Consider the following 22,081-nt stretch of genomic DNA (forward strand, 5'->3'; position numbering starts at 1 on the left):
CCAGGCATATCAGTAGCACAAGTAAAAGTAAACAAGTTATTATTTGTTAAAAGTTTAAAAAAGCAATACAGGCCAATCTCCAACTCTTTAATTTAATTTCTGCTTTATATAAGTTGGTTGTTTACCTGCTAATGGCTTGTTCCTCATCTGTTATTCCAGTCTCCCTGAATGCCCTGTTTGATTCCTCCAAACTCAAGGCAATTGCCCTCTGAAGATCATCCTTATCATCTCCAGTGAGATCAATCACATCTGAAAAGCAAAACTATCTTTCTCAAAATTAAAAGTGAAACAGAATGAAAGGTAAGTCTTACTGTAGAGGAGAGAGCCCACGTGGATTGCTGAGCACCCTTCCAGTCCATCCCTCCTGTGCCCTATGCTCTTCAGACCTCTAATCCTGCTAACAGCTCCCTTCTGCCTCCAATCCAGATAAAAACCTCAGCAGCTCACTCTTGATATGACGAGCTGTAGTTCTCCTTGCTCCTAATGTTCTTAAGTTTCACAAAGCTATGGGACAAATTTAGGAATCCATGTTTTCTGAAAGCCTTCTTAAAGCAATATACTTAAATGCATTACTTCAGCTACTGAGATCAGTTGCTTCAGGGAACATGTGATGAAGAGGAACTTACTTAAAAAGGATACCTTAATTGAGCATATTTGATTTTTCCTCCTCATGAAGGAACATGAAATGGAGTTTTCCCAACACAGCCCCAATTTCTACAAATGTTTCTGTACCCTGGTGAGCCAAATACTTTCACACAGTTTCATAACAAGTGGGAGAGTTCCTTACTCAACCTAATTATTTTCTATCCTGTTTGTGCATTCCTTTTCTGAACACATTTAAATTCGATTTCATCTACGGAAAGAATCACATCTCAAGATGAAAAAAAAAAACAACAAATACTGAAGACAAAATGAGAATCCATTCTTGGATACACGGGGAATACTGGATGGACTACTGACTGAAAATAGCTCTACTTTTGCCTTCTTCACCCACTCTTATTATACAAGGGATTGAAGACTGACATCTCCCATAAACTTCTTTATTTCCTGAGGGCAGCAACAGCACCCCTGCTCCCAATTCAGGTGGGATCCTACTACACACCACAACACAAATCATGTCCCCATCAGGCACAGCCAAACTTTTAGAGTATCTAGAGCCTACAGGAATGTCCATCAGCTGCACAAGACCTTCAGAAAAGTCAAGGTCACTGGTTATCACCATTGAAAGGGTGAGAAGTCTCATTTTCCAAGTCAGACAGACAGAAAGAAAGTGTGAAAGGGACTTTTGTGTGCCAAATCAGACAGACATACACGTGGAGTGCACTGACTGGTTTGAGTCTCCCTCTTCCATGGCAAATTTTACACGGAGAGTTGTCTCCATCCTGGGGTTTGGCCATTAGAAGCTGAAAGGCTCTGGGAGAAAGGTACAGATTTGAAACTGGCAGTTGCTCAAAATGCTCATCAGCATTTCTCCTTCCATAGGCCAACCCAATTACCCCAAAAAGCTTGCCTGTCTACATTCTGACTTTTCTCCTGCATGGGCTGGCTCACTGTAGAGACTGTAGCTTCCCCTATTCCCTGTGCTTTCTTTTTTGAGATGCCCCTCATTGCATCAGAACAACACTAAACTTAGTATACAAAAATCATTGCCATAGTCATGCATGAACAGAACATGGGATGACCTGTCCTTGCAAAGAGCTGAAACCAGAAAGAAGTTGTAAAGGAACTTTTCTATTAAGACCAGCATCTTCACAACCTAGTTTTAAACTCAGCCCTGTTTTCTCCAAGTAATGGTTGAACTTCTATTTTATTCAGTGGGCCTTTAAAGGGAGCTCTTTACCTGCAGAGTACACTGGGCAATCTGTTGTGATCTGGAAGTATGGAAAAAAACTATTGCTATAAAAAGCAAAAAATTGGAAAAGTAAAAAAAAATTGCTATAAAAGCAGCACTTCCTAATATTATTCTTAGGCAGCTCAGATCTTGCAGCATAACAGAAGGGTACTTCAACTCAGATGTCTGAAATTCTCCTTCAGAAGTACTAAAGCAATTACAACCACCACCAGCAGAAGTCTCCCCCAGAGAAGTTTTGATAAATATGCTACCATGCTGAGAACAACGTAATTCAGGTGAAAATACCACTGCGCAGCCTGGGTCACACGCAAACCTGGCTCTGCCATACACCTGACAGCAAGAGACTAGAAAGGTTGGCAGAATGAGAGAATCCCCTCACCACACACACATACACTACCTATCATGCTCTAAAATGTGGTGCTTGTGTTGTATTTTCTACACATTGACAAAGAGCCACACCAAGCACCTCATCTTCCCTGAAGCAAAGCTGCATTTCTCAAAGTATGAATAGTGGTCACAACCCAGCACCCACGCATGCTGATGGACAGGTATGGGATTGATCTGGTCACTTCCTTACAGTGAGTAATGCTCCTTGAGCAACCCTCAAATCAGGTAAGAGTGATGACATTTTTATATGACAATAAAGGAAGTTAGATTAAGAAGTCAGCTTCTCTATATGGGGACTATTTTCTAGAAAAGAGCTCTTAATATAGATGAAAATTATGTATTTAACAAAACCTCACCTATTACATAAAAACCTATCTGGATCAACTACAACTCACACTGCCATTAAAATATTCAACGGTTTTGTGCTAATTTTTATTAATCTAAACCACCACCTTATGTGTTTCTAAGTTTATTATCATTCATACATAATTTTAATATTAAAACCTCAAATCTTTACTTCCGTTTGCTTTCCAAAAGCAGATGAGTCAAAAGGGTTTGTTTTGGCATGCAAGGGTTTTGGAGCAGACACTGTAAGATTCTCTTTACAAATGTTCTATTCATACACTGCTGTGCATGAAAAAAAGACAATAGAGTGAACACACACTGCCAGATATTACCACTACACATGAGTGGTACAATTGATTCATGGGTTCACCTAGCATAATTTATATCAAAAATACATTGAAAAATATCAGCTCATTCATGGTAACCTACTTCATGCAAGCTTTTAGTTCATAGCAAATGTAAAATAGAAATGCTTTTGACATTTAAGCTAATGTATTTACAGCTGATATATTAACACATTAAGCTGCAACACTTCACAAATGACTTGAATCCTAAATCATAAGATGATAAAGAAGACTTCAAAAGAAGTCATAGAAGAAGGGTAAGTCTGAGACTAAACTCTTCATTCCAAAAAATAAAAATAATAATAAAATATATATATATATATGTATATGTCTATGTATATATATATAACCTTGTCCCCACATTTTGCACTCCTGTCTGATGGTTATAAAAGTGTATATATAATACATAAAAATTCATGTAGTTTTATTTTTTTCTCATTTTTGTTTTAAATTATCTTCATGTTTTATAAATTCTTGCATGGGGATGTTAATGTTACAGCTACTAGAACATTCATAAAACTGAGCTGCAGAAGTTTCTTATCTGACCAACAGATTTCTCTGTTTTAAGTGCCAGTTTGAACAGAAACAAGAAAGATTACTTTTATTCAAAGTTTTATCAGACACACAAGTTTTTTATGTGATAGGCTGACGGATGTATTTCATAAAAGTGTAAGAGTAATGCCACTTATCCAAATTCAGTTACCTGATTTTAATTTACGCATGCCAGTTTTGTAATATTCCTCTCATTTAGCCCATGGAACACTTCAGTTCACACTGGCTCATCTTCATAAAGGTACTTACTACATTAATGTCAAATAGTCTTAGAAAATGCAAACATTCTTAACCAGGCCATGACTAGTAAATCAAGTTTGCTTATGAAAAAGTTATCCATGAGTGAAGAAACTTCTCATCAACATAGTCTGGCTTAGTGCATGTGTGTTTATTCAACTAAAATTGGCATTCATAATTAATCATCTGTTTTACTAAGAAATGTATTTTGGGTTTACATTATTGTTATATAATAATGTGTCCTTCTGATACGTAAGATTCAGAGAGCTTTACATCATTTGTAATTCTACAAAACAATTTTAAGCTGTATATTGAAATTTGGGACAAATATACTAGTGTATGTATAATAAATATGCACACTGTTTATCCTCATAGATCTTCCTTTTTTAAAAACACTTTTTAATCTGTTTACTAAGGAAGTTTCTATCATCATTTAAATAAATGGCTCTTACTTTATTATTGCCTAGGTCATTAAAATAATTACTGTGTTGTTGACTTGGCACTTATACGATGAGGAGGCAGAGAGTAGGAACTTCAAACTAAAGTAGGTTGGGAAACTCAGAATGAGGGACAGAACAGAAGCAGCAATTGAACTCAGGGACAGGCAATAAACATCCACAGTGATGCAACAACTGGAACAGGGAGAGAAAAAATGAAAGGGTAGCCTTGATGGGTTCAACAGAGTAGTGCCAAGTATGAAAATCCAGCAGCAACATTCCAATTTCAACACATCAACAGTATAAAAAATTTTAAAAGGACGTTGAGACTATATCTGGTTTATTTATTACAAGTAGAGCTAAGAAAGATTCTATGTACTGCCATCTATTCTGTGATGTTAATTCACAGTGGTCTCAGGCTCCTAACATCAAGATTTAAAGGCATTTAGGTGGCTGTATATGCCAATTTTGGTTAAAACTGGATGGGAAGAGAGCACCCAGCACCCCTGGAGCAATTAAACCAACTCAAACTGCTATAATGGTGCAGAAGGTTGTAAATGCTGGCCACCAGTCTCAAACAGCTTCATCATCTCAGCTGAATTTACAACATCCTACAATTATAACACTTTAAACTGATGACTCTCACACTGATGGGGAAGGAGGGAGGTAATCATGGCACAAAGCAACAAGTAAATCTGTAAGATGAAAAGAGGACCTCAAGGTATAAGACTCCCGACATTTTGAAGCTGGGACTTTGACATATCAAGCTGGCAAAACTCCCAGGAACTTGGATGGACATGACACAAATAATCCTTGAAACAGAAGGAAATGTCATGAAGACACATAGCAATGGCTGAGTTAGGCAAGGTGATGGAAGAAGATACTGTCATATTCTACTCACAGAAACAATAAATGAACAGCTAGAGAATGAGGACTAGGACGTGTGCCAAGAAGGAGCTACAGCCGACTCATGCTCAATCTGCAATTTACATCATCACAGCACTGAAGAAAATAGAAAGTGTTACATTTCTGTCAGAGTACTACGTGGATATTTATAGAGATTCACCTGTTTTTCTTAAGAACTAAGCTGATGTCTTCATTATTGTTTTGAGTGCCACAGGTCAGAAAAAAACATACTAAAGAAGGCCTAGATGAGAAGAAAAAAATGACAATAGGTACAGGAAGTGAATCTAAATAACTCAAAAGGAATTTAGGCTGTTTTGTTTAGATCTGAGATAAGTCTCTTGATACAGTGTCTTCAAGTATCTTCTTTGAGCACTTCATCTGAGATGAAAGGAATGAAGTGTACTAAAATTTCCTCAGGGGGCACACAACGAGTAAAGGACTTAACCTGAAGCAAAAGGGATTTAGGCAAGACGCTAGGAGTCTAAAAGCAGGGACAGTGAAGTTACAAAAGAAATTACCCTATAAACTTTACAGAGTCTCTAGAATGGAATAGTAAGAAATGTTTAATAAACAGGACTTCAGAAGGATTTAGGTACCATTGAGTTTAAACTCTGCTTCAGTGGAAAGGGCTGATTGAGTAACTTTTGAAACATATGCAAAGGCTCAAAGTAAGAAAGGAAGATATAAAAAGCTGAAGCTGTGAAGTCTACAATCCTTGAATTGCTGTGTGTAGCATCTCATAATTACACTGTAACATGCCCTTATAAAAAGGCTTGAAATTTTTTGTTTTGGCTACAGAATGTGCAATTGTGAAGACTAGTAATTCAGTTCTAATGAAAAATAACTGAGTTTTCAAAAGAAGGGAAGGAGAGAATTTGTCCTGACAGCTGTTTCATTGGAACACAACACAACTTCCAAAACTGATCTCTTCATTCCATTCCTTCCTTTAACCCTGGGTTCTTCAAGTTCCTTCAATAATAATAAGAAAATGGATACATTTTTAGCAATCTAGCAGTCCTGTTGTGCAGCCATAGATGAAACTACACAAAATTACTTCAAATGGAAATAAAAAGGTTTCTAGAGAAATAAATAAAGTGAAAATATTTAGAAGTACTACTAAACTTCTTTTTTCTTTAAGTACCATGCCTAGGATTTCTTCTACCAAGTGGAACGTTAAAATTACCTTAGACTAAAAGGTGTGCATCTGTACATTGCAAGCCTAATGCTTAAACACTTTCTCCTCACAGAGTGCAAGAAGGAAAAAAAATGTCAAAATGTTAAAACCACTTTTGCAAAAGGATCAGATCAAGCTTGTATCACTGTTGATGTGAAAATACTACATTTGCAGGTGCTTGCACATGCCATTTTGAGCAGACAAAAAGGCAAGCACCATGACTAACACTAATTGTGCAAATCAGTCTTTGTTTAACAGATGGAGTAGATTTAATGAAACCCTATTATTTTTTTGCAGCTGCTAAAATGTTGCATTTGGTAATAAGGCAAACCAAGTTTCCTTATACCTCCTACCACCCAGGATACAACTCTAAAACCATTTATGGCCACTGTCACTTTTGGAAGAGCCAGTGCACAATACAGGCTGTTAAGGTACACATTAACATTTTTATTTTACCCTTTAACTAAGTAACCATGTCAAAGAAATGTAGTCAGTCAAGCTCACAGAACATATTCAATCTATCTTTATGCAAGGAACACATTCAATAGCCTTTGTAAATGGCTGGAGGTTTTCTGTGGTATAAAAGACAGCTCTGGTATTTATCTGTGACTCTTTCATTCCCAGTTTGGATGCTTTAACTTGTCAGCACCACAAAGCACGGTGACTCTAAACATCCCAAGTTCCAAATGCACAGAGGTAGTTAAGCAGTAAGGAACAGTAAGGCTGAGTTATAATTAATTCATGTAATTATACCTATGTGGGATAATAAAGAGAGTCAAATTTGAGAGACAAGATCCTGTCAGCAACTCAGCATAGCCACTGAGAACTGCTAGAAAATGATCTTTTATAGAAGGGAATGCTGATGGTCAAAGCCATCTGCAGAAAGCTTTCCATCCTGCACCCACCCTTCCATTCTCTCCTCACAAGTCTTTCACACTCCCTTACATGACAGTCTTTACTAACACAAGGCCCTGAGACTTGGCCTTTTTGGTGCACTGTATTTTTTAAATCCAGAATCCAAAAAATTACAGCCAAGCACATTACAAGGAAACTGTAGGTTTCTTCCAGTAGCATTCACTAGATCCCTATAGGAACCGGGGGGACTCAATGATCACACTGGTTTAGGCTTTTGTTCTGCTGTAGATGTTCAGTTCTTGCCTTCCAAGTCCTCCAATGATGAGAAGTTCACAAAGATGCCTTTATCTTATAATGTGTTTTCAGTCTAACCTAAACAGTGAAGACAGACCAAGGGCTCTCATCTTCGTTGCCAGTGAGGACCTGACCAAACACTAAAGATGCTAAAAAAAATTAATTTAAAAAACTACTTTTCCCACAGCAGCTGGTGTTCCTTGATCACTGACTTGTCATGCTCTGTAAAGAATCTGCCTTCAGCCCTCCAGAAAAGAGAAGAGCATCCTGAAATTCACCTTGGAATATACAGCTCGCAACCTATTCTTCTAGTTTGACCATCTGCCATGGGTAATGTGGGCTCTTGCAGGTTTGATCCATATTCCTTAGCCTCATTTCTTCAGTAAGGTTGTACAGCACAGCAAATGACAGCAAAACTAAATACTTCTATTAATGGGATTGCTATTAAATCTAATTAAACACAGACTCCAGGAGAATCCAGCTTACTATTCTGCTGCCATAGTAGGTTGTCAGTACTACAAACTGTAACACAGTGGTGAGTTTGTTCTTAATAGTCTTCATTTCCTCAATGGCAATTTTCTGACTCTGGAAATTAAATACATGGGGAAAGTTGTGTATGTTTTCTTTCCAAAGGAGTGAAAAGAAAAAACACACAAAAAGCCCCAAGCCACCCACCACAACTTAGTGCATGGATAACAGAACTACCTATAATGAACTCAGGACATTTTTTACAGGGTTTCTAATAAACCAAGGATTTAAATGCAGTTTTCAGATTGGACATGCTGAGAATAAACTCATCTCTAAAAAAAAAAAAAAAAAAAGTTTAAAAAGTTCATGTCAAGGTTCTACAGACAAAATATAAGTGTACAATTGATAAGGAAACCTAACTCAACTTCTTTACATGACGAACACAAAGGGGGAAAAAATCCTACTGCAGGAGGCACTTAATAATTCTACTTGCTTAATAAAATCTCCATAGATCTACCACATATATGGCCAAAGAACTGATACATAATTAAAATATTCTCCATCTGCATTGCAAATGGTGTAACTATCGTATCAAGAATTTGGATTTTACAGATATCAATCCCACTACAAAACTTCCTTAGACTTTTACTTCTACGTAATTTCCTATATTTATCTGCAGAACACATTTTTTTCTCCCCATAAAAATAACTATACACTAAAGCAGAAGATTAGAGCCTGCAAGACTTAGAGAAAAACAGGTTGTGGGACCTCGTGTATCAACTAAAAAAATTGTGTAAAATCAGGTATATTTAATGCTAATTTCATATACAAAATACTCTTTTAGTACAAAATCCACACTTAACCTCCCACTTCTCCCTTTGAGAAAGTCATTCCTGTCAGGGAGAAGCTACTCTTAAGGATATTAAGCTTTAGCATATTAAGACAAATGATGAAAGACCCTTCTCCAATTTTGTTTTGACAGAGGAGAACCCAGCTTTTGCCTTAAATTATTTACTGCATGACCCCAAAATAAAAACCATAATATGGGGGGGAATAAAAGGAAAAAAAAAGATGGAAAGCCCAGCTATTCCCTTTGATCTGTGCCATACATACATGTAAAAGTAATGCCTAAAGGTAGCTAAAATTAAAAAGAAACAAAAAACGAAAAAACCCAAACCAAAACAACAAAAAAAACCCTCTAACACAAAACAACAAAAAAAACTCCAAACCAAAAAAAAACCCAAACCAAAACAAAAAAAAAACAAATAAGAAAAGAGAGAATACATAATAATAGAAGAATTGATAAATAAGAATTATCTGCAGATTTACAGCTATGTCACAGGCAAGATTCTATTTCTCATGCCTTTAAACTAAACTTATGAAAAGAAAAAATACCTACTGGTGTCTGCCTGGCTGCCCACACTGATGTATCTGTCATTCCCAGGAAGGGCTGTTTGGTAGTAAGTTGCCTCCTCTAGCTGGGGAACCTTGGCATTCTTCGCAGTGAGAAAAGCCACAGCCAACTCCAGATTACCATTGCTGTCCTTTAAGCATAAAAAAAAAACAAGAAGTGAGAGTCCCCTCATCCTCTCTTTAATTTTTCTTAAAAGCAGTGCATGATTAGCAACTTCAAATCAATAGCCATTGTACTGTCAGGTAAAATATTGACTTGAAAAGAAAGTGTGCAAACTTGTCATATTCTGCATATTATTTTTAACCAAAATAAAGATAAAACATCTTATAAAAAAAACTGTTTTGGTGGAGTTTCACTTATTTCAGGAAAGACAAAAAAAAGTCTTGTAGTGTAGGTCAACCTCTCAACAAACATAACCAGCACATTCACTGGAGTCAGACTTCAACAGGAGTCAGATGAATTCTTCTGTAAACATAGTTCCATTTTTACAGTCAGAGATCCTGGATCTTGAAAACCAGTTGTGCACATGTCTTATGCTAACAACAGCTACCTGTTTTTGTGTAGATGTATTTTTTCATTTAAATTATTAAATCCTCAGTTACTATGTATAAATGGCTAAAAAGTTCTGTTTGAGGAAGAAAAAGCATTTTTAAAATTTTTATATATATTTATGTATATGGAAACAGAATGCAGAGAGATCTGCCATTTTTTACTTGCATCGAAGAACTCTTCTGTGCTGTGCAATAAATTACAATGGTTGAAAAAACATTGAAACAATATCCAATTAGCAAAGGTTGGCAAGTTCAAGCAGAATTCTTCATTCTACACAGTGAGCAAGGCCTGTGCATGATAGAAAACAGCTACACCTTGACAAGAAAATACCACTTGGTTCCTCAGGAGCTGACAATCTGTAATAGCACCAATTTATCCCAGAACAATTCACACAAAGGTTATAGGCAAGTTTAACATTCCTGTCTTTTCATTTTTGACGATTTGATTAATTTTTTGGTCAGTACCAAAAGAGAACAAGACTCTTATAAAGTGAAAAAGTCATCATTATTAGCTTCCCCCCCAAAAAAAAACAATTCAAGCTGGGAATGGAAAAAGGAAGGAAGGGAAAGAAGGAAAGGAAGAGAAGGAGAGGAGTGAGAAAGGGTGGAATTTATGGCTTTCACTCTAAGTTAAGATGCATTCAGGTGCATTCAGCTACAAGTCAGTTATCTTACCTTCAGTGCCTGCTGTAGTACCTGGATGTCATTGATACCAGTGATCTCCCTCAGCTGATTTAAAAATGTTTGCTGGTGCTAAAAAAAACCCAAAACAGATCATTGAAATAAGATTGGAGTCAAATAACAGGAAAACCAATTCTTAACAGAATACATTCCTCCACAAATATTAAAGGCATCTCCATATGAGGTTTATGTACCACAAAGGGGCAGACCCTTCATTACTCGAGTTTCTCTTAGTTTCTGCAATTTGGGAAATTTTGATTCCCAAATGTAATGATTTTGCATTTTGCTTGGTTTTGGATTTTTTTAAACAAAAAAAATGGGTAAGCTTATGCAACATGGGTTTAAGAAGCCTATGTAAATCCACAATTGGCCATTCTAAACAAATAAAACTCCACAGCTTTGGTCTCCAAAGACAGTAGTGGAAATAGTTGACTGAATTCCCACCAAAACCAACTTATTTAACTCCCAGTTATTCTCAACCCCATTATTTCCTTAACATAAATAATTCCCAGTAATTCCAACCACAAAACCAGGAAATTCAACTTTGCTGATCAGTGAGGTGTTTTAAGAGAAATACTATAAAAACTCTAAACAAAACAAATTTCTTGACACTGAAACAGAACTTTAGGAATCCTTCCAAACTGCCTTCCTAAACCAGTTGAATCCAATTCTCCCAAATTACCTAAGTCAGTACCCATCACTGAGTTTAAAGCAACATTTGGAACTAGAAAAAGAGGTTCTGAGACTCTTAAATATTCACTCCATAACAATTTTGAGGCTTGATTTTCCTTTATTTAAATAAAAATCTGCCCACACCCCTGTTTAGAGCCAATAGATGATTCACTCTGCTCATGCTCAGCTATCCCATCACAGAAGCAAAAAGCAGGCACTAAGCTGGAACAATCCTTGAACTCCTGTTAACCATTAAAAGCATCTTAACCATTAAAACCATGAAAACACAGAGCACTGACCATTGTTCCATACTAACAAATTAAATTGTTCCTCTGGCAGATGGGAAATGGAGAAAAAATATTTGCAAGCATTTTTTCTTTTTTATTCTTTGCCCACCACATCCTGAAATCAAAACAGTAATTTCATCTATGAAAGAGAAAATTTTTGTAAAGTACAGGGTTCTGTTTGCATGATAAAAGGCATATTTCCAATCAGGAACAAATAAGCATTCTCCTGCTACTCCAAATTCACTTCAAAATAGCAACTGTAATTGTCTTGCGACTACTTCTGAAATACTTATTTTTAAACTGAATTATCTGGAATCAAATATTCAAATACCCTTATTCTTCCCTTATCACTGCTTTGTATAGAGGAGGAAATTAAGATCTGCATGAATGCTGAATTCCCCAGTGAGAAATTAACCTGGCAGGCACTACTTCATGCCCTAATAAGTTGAAATAGAAGGCGTATCGTTCAGGATGTTTATGAATTACATACACAATCTTCCCTTCATTTATGATCCTAAGAGACACTGCTAACAATCCAATTTGCCTCTTTCTTTTTTCTTTTCCTTTTAGAAACCCTTCTGTTGGCATGAGAAAAGTGAAATGATGCAGGAAAACAAACTCCCACTCTATCCCCATCCCTCACCCCCTCGTTTGTTTACTCTGTGCATTTCATAGCACTGTACAAAGCCACTACTTGTTTCCCCTATAAAGTTGCTTTCCTGCCCCTAAGTCTGGCAGGAATCAAAGAAATAAAATAGAGTATTTGGGGAAAAATAATTACAACAGCTTTAAAATCAGCAGCAGCAATTCAAGGGGCATGGCAATAAATTTCTTTATTTGCCACCAACATGATGGTAAACAAAACAGAAAATAGTTTCATTATGAATTATTATAACAACAAGTTATAACAGATTTCTGTATTTTCCACAATATATACAACACTTGGAAAGGCTGATTGGAGGATATTCATCATTCAGAGGGACTGGGAAAAGACAGAAAAGACAGTTTACCAACAAACAATCTCTTAGCAGTTCAAAATATTGGCTGTTAATTTATGAGCACAGCTGTGACTTATAAACTTAGACATCTGTAGTTTCTATCCACATTTCAGTATTCCAGTGTAAAAGCTGTGTTTCAAGGCCCCCTTCCCACAGACATACACATTTAACAGATCAGAACTGCACCCAGAGATGCTCCTTTCTCATCAAGAGATGATTTAAGTATCTAAGTATACTTTTTTTTTAAGGCAAAGAGTTTAAGGTACACAGCTCCAGAATTTTCAACTGATAATTAAAAGAACAACATGGAGAATCCATAAGCACTGTTGTTAGAAGTGACAGGAATTAAGAGGAAAATTAATCGTTCTCCTGAACACCTTAGAAGGAGCTTTGGGGCATTTGTCTGGTTTAGACATTACTGTTTCTTCATCTAAATGTGGACAAGTTGCTGCTAATTTCTAATTGACTTATTTCAAATCATGCAGAAGTTAAAGAATGGATACATTCCCTCTCTAGAAGGAGTGTAATTGCCATTATTTCCACCTGATCAACATGTTCTTTTGATACTTACTAATAGACTAACAGATCTTCAGAAACAATTGTAAAACTGCATAAGGCAGCTAAATACTCTGACTGCTGGCCTTCTCTTCCACAAATTCACCATCTGCCCTCATTTTCACAAATCTGATGTAACCACATTCATCATCTTTACTGTGCACTGACCTTTTTTGCAACTGGATGTTTAACTTGCCATTATTCTCCTGCACTGTTATAATGACAGTATGTTATCATCCATTAAACTGTATTAACACATGTAATTCTATTTCTTTTCACTACAAGTGACAGAGCAGGCAACTATCAAACACTCTCCTCATTCACTATGAGAGGATGAGATTCAGTTTTCTTTTTGCTTTTCTTCTCACTTAAGACACTTATGAAACAATTGCAACCATATTCAGAGAGCTTACTTATTTTCTTAACTTTATTTACTGCATCTGTACTACTTTACAAAGTCAAAAACGCTAAATTTTGTTTATTTTGAATAATATTTATTTAGCTCTGGTTATTGTGGCATACAGGAAACTTATGTTACTATTTCCCATGACTGAAGCCTGAAGGTAAATCCCAGTGCAACTGCTAAACAGTTAAGTCTCTTCTGTATGATAAGAAATATTTAATACAATACAATAGATAGACTTCTACATATGAAGCAAGCCACCCTCCATACTCCTATTGATGCTCATTCTGATTAAATTTACCCTAAAAGCTAAAGAAGTTTGGGCTAACTTGAGCTGAAGTGATGTAGCATATAGAATCTCAAATGAATGAAAATACATAGCTATATTAAACAATTATAGTAATAATTCACTCACAGGCTATAACCAAAAATACCCAAAAGAGTTCACCCTATGCTAAAACAAAGATAAAAAATGAAGGCAGCAGACAGCTATTTACAAGTATCTGAGGTACCTACAGCAATGTATGCAATCAGGTCAGTGAGGGAAGTTTCAGATCACAACTACCAGTTCTAACATTAAAAAGCTACCGTATTTTTTCTTCCCTGATTCCCTATTTTTTTCAACCTTGTCTCAGCAGAGGTTCAAATTCTAAATTATAACTCACTGTACTTTAGTTCAGTTTAGTAAACAGACTTTCTTTTCAAATGCAGACACAAACTAGATCATTCCAACAGAACCAGGTTAAACTACTGGTGCTAAGAAATCCACCTCCATTCTTTCAAATTTGCCTGTACCCACTTCTGTTTGCAGAATCCTATCCTCAAATTTGTATGACTGAGAGACTTGGAAGTAAGGGCATGCATTCCTAATACACAAATTTGGAATCCCACATCTTTTCACTAGCAGAGATCCTCCAGTTTAGTAAGTCAAGACTCTAGGAAAATCTGCAGTGTTAGCACGTGTGTGCACACATCTCATACACATACCATTCTCCACGGAGCTTGAACAGCATTTGACTCAACTCTAAGAAGCCCCTAGGACCTGATGTCTGACACCAGACTGTGTTGGTACAGCTGCTGCAGGGTACCCCAAGCCCTTGGCCACACAAAGGAGATGGTTCACCGATGCTATGGCTGCCCTGGGATCCAGCTGTTCACACCCCTTCGTCCCACCACATCATGCAGCAGTCTGTTCCCTGGGGCTTTCATGCACAAGCTATTCCCAGCCTTTCCCCTTCCTCTGGCTCCCTGAGGTATGCATTATGTATCTTCAGGCTTTCAGCTCTTGGAGGATTTTAACTAACAGGAAATTCTCCCATTTTCCTGGATGGAAGCCAAATTTGTGTATTAGGAATGCATGCCCTTATTTCCAAGTCTCTCCTTTTTCAGCCATCCCTCCCTTGCTCTCAGGAAATGCCCAATTAAGATTATCTGGTTTATAACCTCACACAATAGCATATTCAGTAGCTGTGCCAGCACCAGTGAAGCAGAAAAGGATCTGCACTACTATCAGCTTAGGGAAATACTGTGCCCAAATTAGTTCCACAACAGTACTGTAAACTCTGATAACTTCCTACGACGAAAGCAAAAAGCTAAATTACACAAATGCTTTTTTTGAACAAGGCAAATCTCATAAACTGACTAATATTGAATCACAGTGAAGATAAATTTATGGGGGAAATTAGCCACCTTTTGATCTGTTTATTTTCTCCTCTCTGTAGCTTCTGCAGAAGCACATGTAAACTTCAGCTTTATTCATGGCCACATCCAAATATTTGCATTTGCAATACAACCACTTACAAACTCAGAAGATAAAACAACCCTTTTCCATTTCCAAGCACAGATAAAGTTGTTCAGGAATGAATGAGATGATCCAACCATTAGCAGGAGAAAACAGGATCTATGGCCTCACTACACAGTTCACATTCCAGTAGCACATAATGAAAATGCACTAGGGGCACCAAGCCGATTAGAAGCATGGAACACTTCTCCTATGGGGAAAGGCTGAGAGAATTGGGATTGGTCAGCCTCGAACAGAGATGGCTTAGGGGTGACTTGCAGCTTTCCACCACATGACAGGAGCCTACAAGGAATATGGAGCAAGATTATTTACAAGTGTCTGGAGTGACAGGACGAGGGACAATGGCTTCAAACTGACAAAGAGTACGTGTAGCAATGTATCTGAATAACTTAGGCCATAGTGTGCTCCAGCCAAACCATCCGTAGAATTTCTTATCAGACCCTCTGGAATTCTGCAAGGTTGCTGAGACATAAATTGTTCTAAAATAAGAAAGAAGAGGCTGAGAAACAAAAAAACAAGACCACAGGAACCATATAACAGGGGGCTGTCAGACACTAGGACTGTGACCAATCACATATCCTGTGAAGTGTGTGCTGAATGCGTGGACAAAACAGAGGCACCAATCAAGTAACGTGTGATTATGTGAACAGTAGTTTTAGAATATATGAGTCTATAATGTAAAAAATAAAGGGCTTTCTGCATAATGACATTGATTTGCTGTCAGAAATCCCAAACTCCCGCATGTCCATTTAGATTGTGTATCAGGAAAAAATTATTTACTGTGAGAGTGCTGAGGCATTGGAAAAGGTTTCCTGGGAGGTTGTGGGCACCCCATGCCCATGGTGTTCAAGGCCAAGCTGCTGGATGGGGCTCTGCACACCCCAGTCTAGTGTAAGGTGTTGCTGCCCATGGCAGGGAGGTTGGAACCAGATGATCTTTAAGGTGCCTTCCAACCCACACCCATGATTCTGATTCCTGAGGGATGAATACTTTTATTAGAGACAAAAAGAACAAAAGAGGAAAATGCAAATGCTGAGAATGGCATCTTGACTCAGGCCCTCCAAACAAATCCCACTTTCTTTACTTTCTGATGCAACACCTAGCACTAAGACCTATTTATTGGAGGAAAACTCAAATGACAATGCACAAATACTTTATATTAAAGACAATTCTAATGAAGCCTGAGCTGCAGAGGACCTGCTAATGGCATTCCTTGCAGACAAGTAGCTAATAAGCTGGTTTTCTCTGCTGAATGAGAAGAACACAGAGCTTAAAGAAATGTAATCCTCCATAAACAGGCTTTAAGTTTCTGCTACAAACAAACAAACAAACAGAAATAGTTTAACATACAAAGGACAAGCACACTAAAGACTCTCAATTGCTACTGTGAATATAATTTTCTGCCACATTAATCATATCTCCCAGGAATAGTTAAAAGGTCCACAGACACTGCTGTACATTACAGCTTCCAGCAACACAAATACATTAACCATTTTCTAAATATGCTGTTGATCAAGTTCCAAACAGGCAAATAAAAACTAACTCCTTACATGAAAATATTGAGTTGAAACACAGGGAAAAGGTGCAGTCGGCTCCAGACGGCTTTGTTTTTCCCAGCTCTGTCCTCAAGATTTTTCTCCATGTATGTGCAGAGTAACAAAAATCCAAAATTTACAAAAATACATAAATTAGAAAGTGATTATATGTACACATATATTTTTAAAGCACTGGTTTGGTACTGCAAAGACCAAGTTAAATCTCTGCACCAGCTCTAAGGTGTTCCTTAAAGCACAGCAGAACTGGGTTCCTTTGCCCAGCATCTGCTAACTGAGCTTCCTTTTGTTCAGGTATGAAAAGTGGAACTTCTTACATGACATTGTATCCTCTAAAAAAGTAGGTAAAGATATATTTTTATACACACACTAATGCAAAATACACCTCAGCTTTGGTTCAGACAAAAATCCCCTGTGGAGAGCAAAGGACATGCACAAAGACAGCAGATTTTCAGTCTGGGACTGCTCTGCACAGGCTGCCAAAATCTGACAATTACAGCAGCAGCTTGTACAAAGTGCAACTGGACTGAGAGCAAAAACTTACTTCAAGGAGCAAAAGGACACAGTGTATGACAGGAACTTTCAGCCAACCACAGCCTAGCCAAATAAAACTTTGAGTGGGAAAAGGCTTGAGTGCACTACTTAGCTGTGTACACTCCTCTCAAATATTATATTAAGGATTCTGCCTAAACACAGCTTTATGTAACCTACATCGATCCTAAACAACACACAGAATACCCTCACCAGATTTCCATGCTTTAACAGATGATTTTACAGTGAATTTCAATGTTAGATATTATGGTTTCTATGCAACATGAGATCATGCATTCATATAAACACTCATAATTCTGAGCCTCATGTGTGCCCAAAGGAAAAAAAAAAAAAAAAAAGTTTTTCACTCTTGGCATATATATTTAACTATTAGCTTGAATAAAGATAAAGATTTTGAAATAAAATTTTAACTAGAGGCTTGAGGAGTTTGGTTTGTATTCTTTGACACTAAATATAAGGTAAACCCACCTCTTACAGTTATTTACATCAAACCATCCAGAAGTCAGAAGCCAAATCATCACCTGCATGGGGAGTACTCCTGCAAAGAGCAGGAAAACCACCTGCTCAGTTCACAGGGGGAAATTTTAAAATTAGTCTATGAACTGATTAATGTACACTGTTGCTTGAGTCCGTATTTCTAGTTGTTACTTACAGCTAGTCCCAAATGAGCCTCAGTGACAGGATGATAATCAAGCAATAGCAACCTTAGTACATACTGAAAACAGAAAGGTGTCAGAAATGTAAAATTACAGAGAATTTTGAGGTGTGTGTTTTAAACCATCATGATTTCTCCACACCCTGCTCAGCATAACTGTGAGCTTCTCAATAGTAATGACAGCAGCTCTGAAATTAATTAACTACACTAAAACCAATGAGATCTAAAGTTTCATTTAACTAGACACAAGTTAAACTTCAGGTTGCATTCACTGGAACCATCACAGGAAAATCTGCTTCACAAAAATTGCTTTTGATTCTTACATATTCCAGTAACTGTGAGAGTAATTAGCAAAAATCTCTCTGCTCCAATCAAGGGTGATTAGTTACTGGTGGCAGCAGGAGGGGTCTTTTAAAGCACCAGCATGTATTAACTGTAAACTACACATAAAATTCAGGAGGATTCCTCCAAGAGCTCACCCATGGAAAGCAGCTGGGCAGTGCCTTGGTACCAGTAGTTCACAGCCTGTCCCACCTCAGCACTAAGTGACCCGCCAAAAACATGCACAAGCCATGGCAAACTAAAACCAGTGGGGTAAGTCAGAGGCCATGTCATACAGATAGAAAGGAGGAGTCTGGAGGATGACAGATGCACAGCAAACTGTGTGTGTATAAATACAAATACACAGAACCACAGGGGTAGTGGTTGGAAGGGGCTTCTGGAGATCATCAACACCCTGCTAAAGCAGGATACACATACACACCTAGGAAAGGCCAAGAGAAACAAGGCTATTCAGGTTAAAAAAGGGAAAACTTTGAGATAACCTAATTGTGGCCTTCCAGCACCTGAAGGGAGCCTACAGGAAAGGTGGAGAGAGACTATTCACAAGGACCTTGAGGGACAGGACAGGGGGGAATGCCATCAAACTGAGAGAAGGTTTAAATTAATATTAGGAAGAAATTCTTTGCTGTCAGGGCAGTGAGGCACTGGCACAGGTTGTCCAGAGATATTGTGAATGCTCCATTCCTGGGACTGCTCAAGGCCAGGCTGGATGGAGAAAACTGGTCTAATGGAAGGTGTCCCTGCTTATGGCAGGAGGTTGGAACAAAATGAGCTTTGAGATCCCTTCCAACCTGGAACATTCTGATTCTGTATTTTTACAATCCTCCTGGCTACCTTCTGTTCCAATAATTTATTTCCTAATTTTTCCTTCTGTTCACAGATATTTACCATCATGCATAAACATCCCATTTTACACTGTCCAACCAGGTAGCACCATCAAGACTTAAGCTTTCTCCTCACAGGAATAACTATTGCCTAGGGTATAATTTTACTGTAGCCACTATTAGAAATGTTCAGTCTTGTCTTTCTGGTCTAAAACAACACTGCCATATGATCCACATTTTTACACTTTGAGATATTTTCCTTTGCATCTCAATCACAGTTTAACCCATCACAACAAATACAAGCTATTTTGGCTCACGTTTGATGCTCTTTACAGTCCTTTCACAGGCCTATCTCTCAAGTGGAAAAGGCAGTCCCACTAGCCCATTCAAACATTCAGCAGATTTATAGGGCTGTTTTTCTCCAAACAGACATCATAATAGCCTCACCCTGCTCTGCCTAATACAGAAGAGCTCCCAAGGAAAACACCAAGCTAGCCCCATTCATCCTCCTTACTCTTCCACTATGATAATAAGGACAACTATTCTAGGAGCAAAACAAACCAACTCTGAAAATTCCAAGGGTCCTCAGATCAGTGGGATCCCAGGCTCCAAAATACTTATAAGCAATAACACTCACAGGGGTTGTCAGATCACAAACTGCTTCCGAGGAGTCAGCTGTTTTTCCAGGCTGCAGCTCCTGCCAGTGCTGGCCAGCCCAGGCTGGTGTTGCCAGATGATACTCATTCCTAGGAGCCAGCACCACCACTGGCCCAAACATCTGGCAAGCCAGGCCAAGCTCTCAACAAAACATCTGAGAGTTGCTCTCTGCTTTCATTGATTCTGTGCCAACTTAGTGAGAGCCAGGGGTGGGACAAGGGAGAGGATAAGACAAAGACTGCACCAATTTCCCCTGGTTTCAACTGCTGTGGAGCAGCGGCCTGATGAGTTGTTTCTCTGCCATTATTTTAATCCCTCTTTTATCTAGTGAGAGAAATTGTTGGGGAAAAAGCTTCCTGCAGTCCCCATCCTACTTAGGCACTATTGCAGAAAACTTACAGCAACGGGAGATGAATTAAAAATCTCACAGTGACAGATGTGGTGCTCTGGGTGTACAATTCTCACAAACTAACATGCAGAATCAGACCTGCTACTGCATGGGCCCAAATGCCATAAGCTGTTCTCCACTCCTTGCTTTAGGTGTGCACATCCAGAAGGATTTCATTTACTGCAGCTGTTAATGGCAGAAAGATCAAAGCTTCCACTTCACCTCAAACAGCTCTGCTACATGCCCTAGGTAAGTGATATCAGGAAGACTTCACAATTTTTCCATACAAAATTCAGCACAGTAGAGCAGAACAATTGTAAAAAAAAATTAAATTGCACTTTTTCACAGACAGGTCTCTATTACAAAGAGTCCACTGTATTCAATAGAAGGGACATATTTGGGGAAAGAGCTCAGCTGTCTGTTTTGAATAGGAAGGAGAAAAAAACAACAACCAAACTTTACAGAAAGTCTTTCAATAAAGGCTCTTCCGTTTAGTCCAATTAAAAAAAAAAAAAAATTAGTAACATGATTTCCTACAGAAGCAGGCCGTGTAATCACAGAGTGGGCACACACCCAGGCACGTCTGCCCTCCTGCCACTCAAAAGCAACCGCTCAAGGCCACCTCCAGCATCTTGGTCTGGGGCCCAGGGATCCCCAAAAGCCTCAGCAGCACCCCCAGGCTTCCTAGCACCTTGGCCAAGCAGCATGTAGCTCCTGATCACACTGCCTGCTCTTACCCACATCTTGGGCCACAAGAAGTTAAAGGAGACAACACAGAGGGCTTAGGAAGAAGAACAGAAGGAGAATACCTCCACTCCACTGCAATGAGGTCTGCCAGAAGTGAACTCATCCCACAGCCTCAACATCCCCCTCCCCAACTGCTGGCACATTATAAGACAAAATTACATCAGGAAAGTCACACACCACTATTTTCACCATTCAGCAAAATGATTTGATAGCTTATCCCGCCTTCCACTAATCACCTAAAAAGAAATCGTGTGAAGAGACATATTTGTAGCCTGGGAAGGGGCATGTGGGCAAGGACAGACACAAGGCACAACTGCTTACAAGAATGAGCCTACAGATAACATACAACCACATTAAATCTGGGACAGTGTTTAACAGGTCACCTGGAAGGTGACAGGCTTCTGACAGCAGTTCCAGCTTCTGGGGCAAGACAGCCTTTCCTGGGTCACGAAGGTGCTGGCATGTGCTGTGTCCCCACGGAAAGGCCACTGCCATGCCACGGCCTGTGAAGGGCAGCCAGCAGCTTTCACTTGCATTGGGTAATAACCTCCATGGATGCAGGGAATGGTAGAATTTGAATGAACCTCAAACACAACAGACACAACAGTATTCAAAGATGTGGTGAGATCTCTTCCAGGGACCAGCATGTAATTTTACTACCTCACAATTAAAGAAATAATAAATTCAGCATTGCACTCCACAGAGGGCAAGTGAAATTTCTAGGCATTTTCTTTCATGGAGAAAGGGAAAAAAAAACTGTTTAAAGTTTTGGGGGGGGCGCTTTTTAATGGACTTTGTATTGCCTTGTATTGAAACACACATTTGCCTCACCTCCCACAGAAAGCTGAAGGTGCTATATTCTAATTCATTCTGACATGGTTTCAAGAAATCTACAACTTTGGTTCATAAGCACTATTAGCCGTAATTTAGCCCTACCAATTTTCCCTGTGTCAGTGGTGTCGTAAGAGTATTACCAATAATGACTTTCTGCCATCACCACACACCTACCTGAAGGTTCAGAAGCTGACTTAAATAAAAGGGGTACAAAATACTCCTCTAAGGAGTTCACGTTTCTGGAAAATTATTTGAAACAACAATTTAAATTGTGCGCTGCCTACTTAGCAGCAGCTTATGCCAACACATTCCCCAT

General features: G+C 38.4%; 1 protein-coding gene across 6 annotated transcripts in view; it reads right to left on the reverse strand.

The window, feature by feature from the left end:
• USP25 (ubiquitin specific peptidase 25) overlaps nt 1-22,081 on the reverse strand; it is an 89,923-nt gene that overhangs the window by 57,820 nt on the left and 10,022 nt on the right. For 4 of the 6 annotated variants that reach the window (XM_086883478.1, XM_086883477.1, XM_086883481.1 and 1 more), the window contains exons 2-4: nt 10,492-10,569; nt 9,251-9,395; nt 126-249 (exon numbers count right to left, since the gene is read on the reverse strand). In XM_086883478.1, the coding sequence (XP_086739604.1) occupies nt 126-249; nt 9,251-9,395; nt 10,492-10,569 (347 nt within the window). The remainder of the gene's footprint in view (nt 1-125; nt 250-9,250; nt 9,396-10,491; nt 10,570-22,081) is intronic. The other 2 variants (XM_086883482.1, XM_086883480.1) reach the window with 1 other exon arrangement.

The sequence above is a fragment of the Cyanistes caeruleus genome, chromosome 3 (assembly GCF_971803275.1).
Source record: "Cyanistes caeruleus chromosome 3, bCyaCae1.hap1.1, whole genome shotgun sequence".
In the NCBI taxonomy this organism is placed as follows: domain Eukaryota; kingdom Metazoa; phylum Chordata; class Aves; order Passeriformes; family Paridae; genus Cyanistes; species Cyanistes caeruleus.